The sequence below is a fragment of the Caretta caretta genome, chromosome 3 (genome assembly GCF_965140235.1).
Source record: "Caretta caretta isolate rCarCar2 chromosome 3, rCarCar1.hap1, whole genome shotgun sequence".
Classification (NCBI taxonomy): Eukaryota; Metazoa; Chordata; order Testudines; family Cheloniidae; genus Caretta; species Caretta caretta.
The window spans coordinates 202,346,709-202,361,677 of NC_134208.1; the positions used below are offsets into that span (position 1 = coordinate 202,346,709).

General features: G+C 42.0%; 1 protein-coding gene across 7 annotated transcripts in view; it reads right to left on the minus strand.

Annotated features, from left to right (window-relative positions):
• Positions 1-14,969, minus strand: part of PLCB1 (phospholipase C beta 1) — a 666,388-nt gene that overhangs the window by 89,611 nt on the left and 561,808 nt on the right. For 5 of the 7 annotated variants that reach the window (XM_048842561.2, XM_048842563.2, XM_048842564.2 and 2 more), the window contains exons 28-30: positions 6,526-6,602; positions 6,331-6,447; positions 2,480-2,537 (exon numbers count right to left, since the gene is read on the minus strand). In XM_048842561.2, the coding sequence (XP_048698518.1) occupies positions 2,480-2,537; positions 6,331-6,447; positions 6,526-6,602 (252 nt within the window). The remainder of the gene's footprint in view (positions 1-2,479; positions 2,538-6,330; positions 6,448-6,525; positions 6,603-14,969) is intronic. The other 2 variants (XM_048842562.2, XM_048842565.2) reach the window with 1 other exon arrangement.

Consider the following 14,969-nt stretch of genomic DNA (forward strand, 5'->3'; position numbering starts at 1 on the left):
GAATTGGCCGAGAACAAATTTCTATCCATTCACTGTAAAAGAAAGGTAGGCAGTTTCCAAATGGGCAGCCGAAACTTTGGAGATGATTTACAGTCAGTATGCTGTCTTTGACTCTGATGCCAAAATGACTGTTTTGAAGCAGAGGTCTGGTGACAAAGGCCTGCTGTGGACAAAGCTGATGGACAACCTCTAGAAGGCTTAGATCTCTGGCTAAAATGATCTTAAAGTTCATATTGTCCCTGTGGTCTGAAATATTTCCTCTTCATCACTTGGGCACAGATACTGAGAGAGCAAAGAGTCGCACAGGAATCTTCACATGCACACCATGAACATCAGTCTTTCGAGAAAAGAGCTTAGTGCCCTCAAGTGGCAAGTTTTCTATTGCATTTTGAAGTTCCCTTGGCATTCAGGAGGCCTGTAACTAAAGAGAATACCTCATTGAGATGGCTGTCACCTTTGAAAATGAAGCCATATCCGCTGTGTTGATAGCCATTTAGAGATGCCTGGGCAGTGAGGTGACCTTTAGAGGCTATGGCCAAGAACTGCTCTTTATATTCCTCAGGCAACTTATCCGTGAATTTAGAAATTGCCCAGCAATTAATAAAGGAATACTTGGCCAATAAAGCCTGACAGTTCGACACTCTAATTTGAAAGTTTATGAAGGTATAGGCCTCTCTCCGGTATAAATCCAATCTCTTAAATTCCTTGTCTTTCGGGGTAGCCTTGGGGAGCAACTGCCTCAACTGTTCATTCACTGCTGTGACAACTAGAGAAACTGGGGTAGGGTGAGTGAAAAAAAAATCATGCTCTTGCTGGGAAACCTGATGTCGCCTATCCACACATTTGGCAGAGAAACAGGTATCTGCCAAATGGTCTTAGCAAGTTCCAGCAGGATTTCGTTAATGGGAAGGCTGATAATAGCTTGTGCAGATCATCTTGCTAAAGTTCCACCTGTGCTCCTAGGGAAGCCGCCACCCTCCTTCTAAAGTCTTGAAAGACCTTAAAGTGCTCAGGCAGAGGTGAAGTTGACTCAAGTGCAATGGACTCATCTGCAGAAGAGGAGGAATATCTTGGAGTTCTTCTATTGGGTCCTCTTGGTCTGGGTACTCCAAAGCAGGGTGACAGGATCTCGTGGTTCCACAGGAGCTTCACTAGTGGCTACAGGAGTTGGAAGAGGTGACTTCCTCCTGGACTGTGTAGCTGATAGAGTCCAGAGGGCCTGAGAGCAGTCCCAGAGGCCCAGTATGGCCAAAGGGGCTATAGCAGTGTTTGCAGTGTCTGTGGTGAAGGGCACCATACCAGGGCATCTGTATGAATAACTTGCTCCACGGGTCATGAATGCTAAGAGTGAGATCCGTATGGAGATCCAAAAGACCTCAGAGATAAAGGTCTATCATTGTCTGAGTCTGACGAGGAGGAAAGATAACTCCCTCTCTTCATTGAATGGACAGGCAAGTCCAGTGGTTCCCGGTGGAGTCCTGGGCACAGGAGACACGTGGCGCTGCACCAAAGGTAGGACGAAGTATCCGACGGTGCTGGTGGAAGCAGACAAGCACCACCAATGAAGGTAAATTTTCTGTTGCTGGAGCTGGTATTGGATCCACCAGTGCCGGGGTTAACGATCTCTCCAGTAAAGGAGAAAACACTGGTCTTGTTAGGCCCACTGGAGCTGGCAGCAGCGGTGCAGCCTCAGACATTGTACAGGGGGTGTTGAGTTGGCACCGGAGGACTTTTAGCACCATTTTTTGAGATCAGGAGTGCGGCCTATCTGCCCCAAAGTTCTGAACCGGCTGGGGTGGCCGCAGGAAAGGAAGGAGATCTATGATTCTCCCCCGAAATTGGCTTTGGAGCCATGGCAGCTGGAGGGGCCCTCCTTGTGGGGTAAATCTTGCTCTCTCGTCCTAGGGATCAGGCTCTGAAGAGGGATGCATTGCCTTTCCAAGAAAATAAACCCTATATCACAAATCCCTCTGTTTCTTTGCCCTCATGGGGAATGAGATGCAGATACAGCACTTGTCCCTCACATGTCCCTCGCCTAAACAAACGAGACAACTTTTGTGCCTGTCAGTGATGGGATAAGGGTCCTGCACATGGCACATTTTTGCCTGGCAAAACCCTCTCCACAAAGCCTAAGTAACTAAACTATAACTATACTAAGTGAACTATAACTATGTACAAAGTGAGAAAATCCCTAAGTTGGCGAACCAAGGCTCATGAGTGCTGGGGAGCTCTAAATATCGCCATGGGTGGTGAGAGGGAACTGAGAGGAAGGTGGTGGCTATGCCCCTTTTATGCCCTTGGCTCTGTGCATGGGGGGAATGCGCCCCCTAGTGGTCTTTGGCTTGAGTGCGTTGGGTGCACATACGCCTACAGTGAAATGTATATGCTCATACTCACGCCCATGGATAACTTCCAGTCAAACTGTAATCTGTAAAAGCTGAAGATTTACAAAGAATGTAAATACAACAGACTGACGTACCCTCTTTATGTACTGCACCACTTCCTGGATATACGATCGAATCATTTCTGTCTTCTCTCTGGGGACAAGGGATTAACAAGTTATTGCAGTAGACAAAATTACATCAATATGTTGTCAATTCAGATACATCAAATACCCAATGTGATAGACTCTGCCTTGAAGAGACAGTTCTGTCTGTCCAGCCATCTGCATTTCTAAAGTGTCTAATACGTTAGAATCAGGGTGTTGGAGTTGTATCTTCAGAAACGTCCCAAAATGTCCAGATCTGTGACTTCCTGCAATGAAATTATTTTCCCTTGCTTGCCTTTAAGTCCTGATAATGTCAGGCAAGTCCTGCTCTCAGTTAGTCCTTCTGCTGTAGAGTATTGTTCCTGTTGCAGCTTCTATGTGGCAGCACTGTTCTTTTAAGTGTGGAAAATGGAATACCAAAGAGAACGCACAGGGCATCACCTGCTACGTTACCCAACATGTTATATTACGCAGTATTCCATGTCAGTGAGCAGATACTGCGGATGAAATCCAGCCTCACTGAAGTCTCAGCGACTCCAGTAGGGTCAGGATTTCACCCCATAACTTTACTATGTGAGCCACAGAGCTCTGGATTCAGTTGAAACATTTGAATTTTAAAGGTGCCTATGAATGGCATTGGATAGGGGCTTGCTCTACCGTGGCAGACAGCCTGGCAGGCCAAATGACTTAACAGAGCTTCTCTGCTAATGTGGTAGTTTAGCTGGTGATGTGCTGCAATACTTTGGGGGGTAGGGCACGGCTGCTTGTCTTCTGCTTTTGAACTGCGTTGTCTTATTCTTCTCCACAGCAATGCTGCTGAGCCATGTTGGTTCGCCTCTCAGCTGCCACACTGACTGGACACAACAAAAAGAGGTTTCTACTGACCTTTGTCACTGGTTTTCTTTACAACCATTTTAAGTGGAGGCAGGAGAACTTGGGCGGGAATATCTCAGCAGCTTCATCAGCAGTGACCTTTTAGACAGATTTTTTTCAGGATGGCCTAGTCAGAGTTAACACACACTGCCATAGACATGTACACTATAGCAGGGGCAGTGCAGATACATTAGAAGTCAGTGGGACTTATGGGCCTTTGAAAATTTTACTTGTGGCAATATAGGCCCTAATTCTGCACCATTAAAATGAATGGGAACTTTGCCATTGACTTCAATGAGCATAGTATCAAGCCCACAGTGAACATGCAGTTCATTAGAGATGATGGCATGTAGTAATTTGAGTATACAGTGTAAAAGGTTTCTTTACTGTTTATGAAGTTCGCAGGGGGAAGATAACTGTTCCCAAATGATGGACTAGTTGCAAAATTTCAATAAAATCAAGGAGCACTTAAGAGGTTAAACAGAATTTTGAATTGCTTGGTAAACCTATCTATACATAAGGGACTAAAATATGTTGCTTCCAGGCAGCTATGCAAACCCTAGAGACAGGGAAAAATTAAGAACGATAGAAAAACAAAAGCCTGCAAAGTTTGGCACGATATATTAATCTGGGCGTATTTTGATTTCCCACATTTGCAAGAGAGCATCCTCAAATCCCTACTTGGCACAGGAGGTCTTCAAGGAAACCACTGAGTTTGCACACAGGTCCTGCTACCTCTTTCAGTGGGGAGGGGCAAACTGTGTCCACTTGTTGGAACAGCTGGGGAGAAACATAATGAGTTTCCTGCTCCTTTTGCTGCCTCCACTGGATTTTCCTGTGCAAGGAGTTTGAGGGAGTCTCCTTAGGGACTTTTACCTGTCTACTTTTGAACACCTAAATTGATATTTCAATAATCTTGCGACAGGCAAATCATTTCATGTTGCAATTGATTTTACCATTAGGACATTTTTCATAATGTCTAACTGATTCTTCCCAATTTTATTTCCATGCCATTATGCCAACTTTAACCACCTTAAATAATTCTTCCCCTTTTACACTATCACTTTTTATTCCTGTTTTGTCATCTTCTCCTTAGGCTGCTTGTTAAATTCCTCTAATGTCTGTTCTCAGGTCATGCATTGTAGTCCCTTTATCTCTGTAGCCCATCTTTCATTTCTATCAATAAAAAGATGTATTTCTTTTTCCTACAACAAGAAGCTCCAAACCATACACAGTGGTAATACTATATTAAACACTGTATAATCGTGGCTTTGTGGAAAAGCCTGGGTTTTTTTTTGTTTTTGTTTGCTTGGGTTTTTTAAATTCTATTGCATTTTTTTTTTTAAATTTGGTTTTAAATATTACAAAGCATCAGGATCCTGGGCAGAGGTAGGCAGGACTAGTGGCAGGAGCTCAGTAGGCAGAACAACCACCGGAGTTCAGAGTCAGTATCAGAGTCACCAGTCAGGCCGAGGGTCCAGCTGAAGGCAGAGCCGGGGACAGGTCAGAGATCAGGCTGAGGGTCAATACTGGGTAGCAGGGTAGCAGGAGTCAAGGTCCAAATCAGAGAAGAAGCCAATACCAAGGCTCAGGAACAGGGAGGTCATAGTAGCTAGCTAATAATCCACACTGTTACCTGGACACTTCCTGAAACACCCCTTGGGTTTATATAGAGCAGTGAGCCAATCAAGTGCCATAAAGGTGCCACTTCACAAGTCCCTTGAGGTGGGATTTCCTGTAGTTGGTGTCTGCAGCGGGTCATGGGTGGGGATACGCAAGCTACTTACAGTTCATGGGTGGGGATACGCAAGCTACTTACAGATGTTACTGGGTAGCAGTGCGGAGTTGTTTGCTATCTAGAAACTCTGCAGGCCTGGGTTTGAGACCCACTAGGCCTTACACAAAGATTGATAGCTAATAATAAATACAGTAGTGCAACCTAAAATGTTCTATTCTCTCTTTGAATTATTTGCCAAAAAGGAATTGAGGAAAACAAACAAATCCTATTTACTGCATACTAGAGGAGGATATAGCCCACTTACCCAGATATATTCTGTGCTTATTTGTGAACCATAAATCAAATAAATATTTTTGCACTTTTTTAGAGATACTGCACCCACAGAACCCAATTCTTCTCACTTCCACTGTTGAAAAATCAGGAGAAACTCCACATTGGCTAAAGCTAGCATGAAAGAAGGATCTGAGGTGACATTACAAAACTACCACAAACCCTCCATTATAATGATGCTGTTTGTTTCAATCAGAAACGAGTTTATAATAGGTAAAGTTAAAAAGAAAGGAAATTCCTACCCAACAAACTCTGTTAAGGTGAAATGAAAGCCTCAGGAACTGTCAGTAGTTTGAGTTCATGCTATCATTCAATAACATTATAATTTTTTAAACATAGGAAAAAGGTAATATGCCGGTAAGGTTGCATTTCTCAAACAAGGCACCCAAACTACTTGAACGATGCACCCATAGAGGGGCCAGCCTGCCACATTCCTTTCCTGGTATGCTCCATATCAAAAATGGCCCACAGAACATTAGTTTTATAGTGTGTTTTAAGGGTGTCTCTCAAATCCAGGCCTAATCCCACGAACACTCCCGCACATGAGTAACTTTACAACATTGATTTGAAGCCAATGGGCTTTTTCACGCACATGTAGAAGTGTTTGTGGGATCAGTGCCTAAGTGTGCCATTCTGTCACCACACTGACCTTGGCTCTTTTCATGAGGATTCTCTCATTTGACATGGACTGCAGTGCAAAAGCACACCCATTCAGCTGGCAAAGCGCTTACATGCGGAGGAGGGGTTTGGATTCATTCAACAGGAGGTGGCACGATTCCTTTGGTGACCCCTTACTGCCTGCATACTGATCATTTAGTTGAGGCTTTTCTTTTGATGTCACGTGGACCAAATGTCCTTGCACTTCTTCATAAAATCTAACACAGTTTTAGAATACACTTACTCATCCACTTGATTTTTATCCCTGGACTTAGCTTCTGTGATCTTCTCCTGCCTCTTCTTGTCCATTTTCTTCTTTAACTCTTTCTTTTCTCTACAGGAAAGAGAAATAAAGATAAATCTACACACACATACATATTTCAACCAGAAGTTAGATGCTGAAGAAGATTTAGTTAGTTATATGAGAATATCACCTTACTTTTCACAAGTCTCTTTCAGTTTCTTTAACTGGCTGCTCTGACATTCCTCTGCCACATCTGTCAGCTTCTGAATGAGCTGAAAAAAGTAAAACAATGAGTATTTTATATTTTGTCATCATAAATAATCCCAGATTTCTTCAAAAATGTAGCGTGGTGAATACGTGCAAATGTTATTTCATCACCAGTATGTATACGTGATTAAAAGCTAGCAGCAGTTCTATCAATGAAGCGTGGACTGTCATCTTGAGAACTGTGGACTTACACATAAAAATCTCATTCGCTTCCAAGTGTTTTCCTACTTATGAACAAGAATAATTGTGGTCACTGATAAATTACAATTGAATCTCCATGCCTTTGTCTAGTTCAGTTTCACACATGCAAGTGTGGTATACAGTTTCCATGAACAGAACACTGTTATTTGCAACAATTATGATTTTGGTGTAGCCAGGTAGATGTAATAGTTTCATGCATTTTGGGTTAGAAGTGACTCTTTGCTCATATCTAGGAAGTATGGACTAGAGGTTAAAGCACAGGATTGGGAGTCAGAAGATCTGAGTTCTGGCTTTGCCAGAGACCTGGTCTATGACTGTTGGCAGATTTAAGGCCAAATTCTGTTCCCACTGAAGTCAGAAACAAAATCTCTATTGACTTCAGTAGGAACAAGAGTGGTCCCTATTGGCGAAAAAAAAACAACCCTCTATGCCTCAGTTTGCCCATCTGTAAAAGGGGGAACAATACTTCCCTACATCATATGAGACTAACTTCATAATATTATGAGTCATAAAAGGGTCACTGATATATTTCACTTGAAGATCACTACAGTTTAGGCATAATTCAGTAAAAATAATCAGATAGACATTTAGAACCATGAAACAGAGAACGTATAGTAAAGGGTAGTTAGTAAAATCCAATTTTTATTTCCTATTTGCAGAGAACAAAAGGAGGGTATTGAGTATGAACTCTCTTCTAGAACTACAGAATAACAAAGTATACAACTAAGAAAGAATTCTCTTTTGTTTGTGAAGCAAATTTTCATCAGAGCAAATAAAGCTCAGAGGAAACTGTCAGAATGTTTCTTATTGAAAAAGTAATTATCATGACACTTCATAACTGAACAATTCAGAAAATGTAACCAAGTTGGGAACAGTCATTATGTGCTTTGAAATGTAAATGTAAGCAGGGAAATGAGTTCACAGACAATAAGAAGCCCCACAAAATAATTATATACTAGTCCAAAATGGTTGTTTGCACGAAAGTAATATAAATGTTACATTCCAAATAAAAAGATAAGACACAGCCCATTTTAGACATAGCTCATTACCAAAACCGAGGGTGGGTTCCTGAGGACATTGGACTAATCATGTAACTGTTCATCAGTGTGAGTAAGGGGTTTACCTTCATATCCTCCAACTGCAAACATAAAGGGGCTTTGCATATTACTCTGCTATAGGTAACCTGCAGTATGTTGTGTAGAAAGGATTAATTGTGTATTTTTCAAATACATACTTTTTTTGGACTATTTGTATGGCAGGGACACAATACTTCAAAATGATACGGATATGCAACTAATGCTACAGGAAAAATGGTATGATACTACTTGGTGTTATCTGAGAAATAGCTTGTGATCACATGAACACAGACCAGCCTATAAAGCCAAGGGGGCAGTGACAAAGATTTGAACGCCTCCTTAACTTTGGCATTTCTTCACTTTGAGTGCATAACTGTTCAATGTTCTCCTCACATCTTCTTGTGAGTGGAATGCATCATACAACATTGGGAATTCCAAGTTCTTACCACATCCTCATGTCGTTCAATGATGATTTATCTCTTAAGAGTGTGGATGTGAGGAAGAAAGAAAGGCGAAGGCAAATGAGATAGAGAAATCTTGAGAGAGAAAGCGAGAGCCAGTCTTGTGTCTGGCCTGGAAAGGAATTAGAGTGCTGACTCAGCTTCTGGACCTATTCAAACCTGCCTTTAGCAAAAGTGCCAGTGAGAGATATAGAAGTATTTCTTGGGCAGAGGTGAATCCAACTTTTAAGATGATCTCAAATCATCCAGGAGAAAAATCAAGTGGAGAGCATTTCACAAAGAGTGAATACCCACAATGTCTAATAATCGTCACCAGAAGCAGTTAAATTGCTCTTGACCTAGGGGGAATGACTATCCTCAATAGTTTTTCCTGTGTGGTATATGTAACTTGACAAAATCAAGGGATAAGAGCAAATTAATGACGACAAGAGAGAAAAAATCAGTGGGCCAAATTCGGTTCTTGCTCACACCCAGCTCAGCCCACTGTTAAACAACAGAATACCAATTGAAATGTATTAAATATTTCTGGATGTTTTCCTACATTTTCAATATTGCTTTCAATTACAACACAGAATACAAAGTGCACAGTGCTCACTTTATATTATTATTTTTTATTACAAATTTGCACTGTAAAAATGATAAAACAAAAAGTATTTTTCAATTCACCTCATACAAGTACTGTAGTGCAATCTCTATCATGAAAGTCCAACTTACAAATGTAGTTTTTTTGTTACATAACTGCACTCAAAAACAAAACAATGTAAAACGTTAGAGTCTACAAGTCCACTCAGTCCTACTTCTTGTTCAGCCAGTCTCTAAGAGAAACAAGTTTGTGTACATTTACGGGTGATAATGCTGCCCACTTCTTAATTACAGTGTCACCTGAAATGAGAACAGGTGTTCACATGGCACTGTTGTAGCTGGTGTCGCAAGATATTTACGTGCCAGATGCGTTAAAGATTCATATGCCTCTTCATGCTTCGCCATTGTTCCAGAGGACATGCTCCCATGCTGATGACACTCGTTAAAAAAATAAGGTGTGAATTAAATTTGTGACTGAACAGCAGAATTATGTCTCCTGCTGCTTTACCTGCATTCTGCCACATATTTCATGTTATGGCAGTCTCGGATGATGACCTAGCACATGTTTGTTTTAAGAACACTTTCACTGCAAATTTGACAAAATTCAAAGAAGATACCAATGTGAAATTTCTAAAGATAGCTACAGCACTCGACCCAAGATTTAAGAAACCGAAGTGCCTTCCAAAATCTGAGAGGGCTGAGGTGTGGCACATGTGTTCAGAAGTCTTAAAAGAGCAACACTCTGATACGGAAACTACAGAACCCGAACCACCAAAAAAGAAAATCAACCTTCTGCTGATGGCATCTGACTCAGATGATGAAAATGAACATGCTTTGGAACATGCGTCGGGTTGCTTTGAATCATTATCGAGCAGAACTCATCATCAACATGGACGAATGTCTTCTAGAACGGTGGTTGAAACATGAAGGGACGTATGAATCTTTAGCGCATCTGACATGTAAATATCTTGTGATGCTGGCTACAACCATGCCTTGCGAACGCCTGTTCTCATTTTCAGGTGACATTCTAAACAAGAAGCCTAAAATATATAAGTCTAAAATAAATATAAGGTGAGAACTGTACACATTGTATTCTGTGTTGTAATTGAAATCAATATATTTGAAAATATGGAAAACATCCAAAATATTTAAATAAATGGCATTGTACTATTGTTTATCAGCACAATTAATAGTGCAATTAATCATGATTAATCTTTTTAATCAAGCAATTAATTGCAATTAATTTTTTTAATCGCTTGAGAGCCCCACTTGTAAATGCTCAGAAAATCCACTCTATACTTAAAATAAGCACTGAAAGTTTGTTGAGGATATACTGCATTTTTCATACAAAACAAAAAGGTTTCTTTAAGTGCAAAATCAAACTCCATCCTTAACTATGGAGTCCTGAACAGCACCTCCGTAATGTGAAATGAACAAGAGCTGTCCATGAATGCAGCAAAAACACTTTCCCTGTGTAATCACACATCTCCCATTCATCAAGATGAGTTACGAACAATCAGATATGTGAGAGCATTCCATATGTATTTCACACAATGAAGAGACAACACATTTAAACTCGGTAACTTTAGAAAATGGCCGTGTCCCTGAGAGCCTTTAGGCATTGATCCTGCAATGAGTTTTGCGGGCGGATCCCAGCACTCACACAGAGCTCCTAATAGGGAGGGGGTCTTAATTTGCACAGTGTGACCCGATCAAGATCCCTTGTATTACAGTAAGCACGGAGTTAGCTTCAGACTTAAACCTCACACAGCTGTAAGGGGCAGAGGGCAGGTCAACACTACAAATGTTGCATCAGTGCAGCTGCACTGATCCAAATGCAGAGGGGAGAAGAGCTGAAGCAATGGGGGATGGGGTGGGAGAGGTAGATTAAGCCAAGGAGATGCGGCAAGGAGACTGGGACCGAAACCCATGAAGGTAAATGGAGGGGGGACTAAGAGACAACAGGTGCAGGGGAGACTGAGACCAGATGAGGAGCTGCAGGGAGACTGGGACTGGCTGAGCAAGGAGACTGGAAATGAAAATTAGTTGGGTGGGGAGTGTGACAGATACGGCAATTTCCTGCAATATCTTTGAAAAATAAGTTTAAGGCCTTGTCCACACTACAGGGGAAAGTCGAGCTAAACCATGCAATTTGAGCTACGTTAATAGTGTAACTCAAGTCAATGTGGCTTAGATCTATTTACCATGGGGTCCACACTATGCTATGTGGATGGGAGAGCGATCTGCAGTCGATTTAGTGGGTCTTCACTAGACCCGCTAAATCGACCGCCGATGCATCGATCCCCTGGTAAGTGTAGACAAGCCCTAAGTATCTTTGGGTTCCATTGTATTACATGCAAAGTTTATGTATTATTGTGGGCCAGGATTGTATGTTAGCTCTGTAGGGGGGAGATGTGATGTGAAGTGTGGGAGTTCAAAGGACTATACTAAAAATGTGCCAGACAAGAATGGACAATAAGTGTCAAGTGGATTTCCTGGGAAATGTCAAGGGGGAAATAAATGAAAATTTCCCACCTCTGGTTATGCAAAACTCCTGCCTTGTGAAGCTATATCCTGAGCTAAGTCTTTGTCTGATGATTACTTGTTCCCAGATCAAAGGCCCAACGGCTATGAAGAAATGGCTGAACTGCCCAGCTTGGCTTCTGGTTCTGAATCTGAGACAGCCATGACCTTGCAACAATGGGGAAAACCCAGCTGTGGGTTTTGAAGGACTGACAGCTACCAGAGCCCAACGTTGGAGTTGGGGGTGACCTCTGGTAAGGTTTTTAGCAGGTAGGTTCTTTATAGTTTTTAATATGTTTTCTCTGTAATGCTTCCACCTTAAGAATAAATGTGCTTGGTTAGAAGGAGCTGAGTGGTAACTCATAACTGCAGGCAATCACACTGTTCATAGAAATCAGAGAGAATACAAAGTGCAGACCCTGGCCTGTTTAGGCAGTCTGGCTTGCTGGGGATATCATAGTGTAAGGTAGGCAACTGTGCAGCTTTAAAAAACCCTGGTCAGAAGGGAGTCAGATGCAGTCTCTGCCCAAGTTAGGTGACGGCTCGCAGCCAGAAGCCTAGAATGGGTGCCACTGATGGATCATTGGGGGGAAACAGGTGCAGCTGCCCTGAAACTGCAACAGAGAGAACAAAGTAAAGGGGGAAAGGAGATCAGACAAGGAACTCAGGTGTGAGGGGAGAACTGGGACAAGAGTCGCAGAGATCGGATGAGGAGCCTGATTGGATGAGGAGCCTGAGGAGAGAGATTGGGACTGGAAACCAATTGGGATGGAGAAAGTCACATAGAAGGCCATGGTGAGAGAGAGAGATGCAGACAGAGTGGATGAGGAGCTGGCAGGAGGGTGGGGGCATGGCTAGACAAGGAGACTGGGGACAAAGTGCTGCAGGGGGGAGGTGGGATGGGGGGGTAACTGGAAATGGGTAAATAAGGAGAATAAATGAGGAATTGGGACTTGAGGAGACTGGGACAGTGAGTCTGGACGGGTCAGACTAGGACTTGATGGGCAAGGAGACTGGGATGAGACACTTGAGGAGTGGAGACTGGGAGAGGTTGGAGCAGATGAGTCAGACAGGGTCATACTTGGTGAGAAAAAAAACAGAAGAGTTTATACCTATCCCCCATGAGCACACTCCCCTCCAGAGCCCTGAATGGAACCCAAGATTCCTGAGTCTCACTATTTCTCGTCTGTCAGCAAATATCTGTGAAACCTGTTCACGAAGGGTCCCATCACCTCTAGTGCTGGGCCATACACAGCACGATAACCCACTCTGTTAGCTGAAGTGGCAGAGGCACTTTAGCATGGATCTAAAAGTTCCAAACCTGCTGCTGATCCATGTGGGTGTCAGTATGATGGCACACGATGGAATGTCTGCTTTTTCAGTTTGCTTTTTTAAAAAACCTGGGAAATTACACTAAAAACCCACTACATTACAAGAGCATTATTAAAGTTAAAAAGTCAAGCAACCAAAAGTTAGGAAATGCCAGAACTAAGGTTGCTTATCCAATCTTAATTTGACCCCCTTTTACATATGCATTATGATACAGTCTTTAATTACACAATTATATACAATTTTTTCTAGAGGAAAAAAATCTACATCTATCTTCCTGAAAGGTATGAACATATCAACAAACTATAGCAAAAGGATACATCAACATGAAAAGCTCCCACCTAAACGTTTATAGAAAGTAAACTGAAGACATTTTTAAAATGAAGACTACTGATCTTACAGAAAGGTTGTTTATGTCGTTTTTAACAGATGTATATTAAAAATTACAACAGCTATGTGTACTGTATAGAAGCATCCAGATTCTGTTGGACTTGCACTTCATACAACCTTTCTGCATTCACTGGGGTTCACGGGCAGCCACTCAAGTGTTTTTAAGCACAAGTTTTTTTCAAAAACTGTATTTTAAACAAGAGTCTGCATTACAAACTGTCCAAGGTCTACAGTGCAAAATACAAGCCAAGTCCTTGATCCAGAAATCCCCAAAAGTGGATCTCTGTGTGGACCCAATTGAAGGATAGGGACTGAGGGTGAAATCCTGGCCTGGTTAAATACAATGGCCAAACTCCCATGGACTTATATGGGGACAAGATATCTGCCCTAACTTTGACGATAAACTACATAAGAGGCAAAGATGACAAGCGCGCTCCTACCCTTTCTTGCTTTGCCAGTTAATTTTTATTAGCTCTGTGTTTTTCAAAAATATATGTGTAGTAGGTCACTCTATTAGACTTGGGTATATAATCATAAATAACTCAGTATATTAAATTGTGTGGATTTTTTCACATCACGCAACATCACACATTTTTTGCTTTTCATGACCCTTGATGTATGTTGGAGGACGCAAAGCTTTTCAGATAATAACAGAACACACAGCTCTTTGTGAGGAATGAACAGAGAGAGAATTTCTCAGTTACCTTAAGGACAATATCAGGGGGTAGCCGTGTTAATCTGTATCCACAAAAACAACAAGGAGTCGGGTGGCACCTTAAAGACTGAAGTCTTTAAGGTGCCACCCGACTCCTTATTGTTCTTAAGGACAATGTATTGCTTTGAGTGCTGGCAGAGAGCCAACACAAAGAATTTTAAAAGTCTTTATCGCTAACATGTTATATCAAAGGGAAATTTTCTACTGCAATTTTTGCTAAGTCTGAGCATGGTAGCTACTTGAGAAATGATGGCAGAACAGTAACACTAGGTCATAGGTGGAATACATCTGTAGCCGTTCTTATGATGGGCTATGTCACCTTGAGAGTGAGCACTTGAGATAAGAAATTACAAAGTGTAACTGCAAAGACTACAGCTTGCTGATTAGCTGCTAGCTGGAGCATAGAAGGAAGCCAGAAACACATACTTTTCTTAAAGGAATAAAGGGATGGAAATGAAGAAACAAAGGGATGGAACAGACAACTAAACAGGTCCTCTGTGTAAGATACCTAGATAGTCCCCATCACTGTAGTATCTGATCAGCTCTCATCTTTAATGTATTTATCCTTGCAACAACCCTGTCGGTAGGGAAGTGCTATTTTTCCCATTTTACAGATGGGGAACTAAGGCACAGAGAGGCTAGGTGACTTACCCATGCTCATACAGTTAGTCTGTGGTAGAGCAGGGAACCCAACCTGGGTTTCCAGAGCCCCAGGCTAGGGCCCTAATCACTGGACGTCCCATCTCTCCTTCTTTTGCCTCTGGTTAGCTTGTATGAGTCTATCAGTCAGGATGTTCCACCCACTCCATAGACCTGCCAGAGCCTACTTCTATTCTTGTCTTGCTTACTGCTGATTAATAAGATCATTTTGTGCCTTATCAAAATACCCCGTGTGGTTACAGTCTCCTTGAGGCTTCTCCATCTCTGGCCCAGCCCTTTCACTGGTGACACAACCCGCAGAGGCAACTGTCAATCAACAAATAACTAAAACCTCCAAGAAAAAATATTTTCACCTTTGTTGTGAGCAGGATTTTCAATAATAGTAAATACCTAGCTCTTATATAGCACTCTTCATCCATATATCTCAAAGCACTT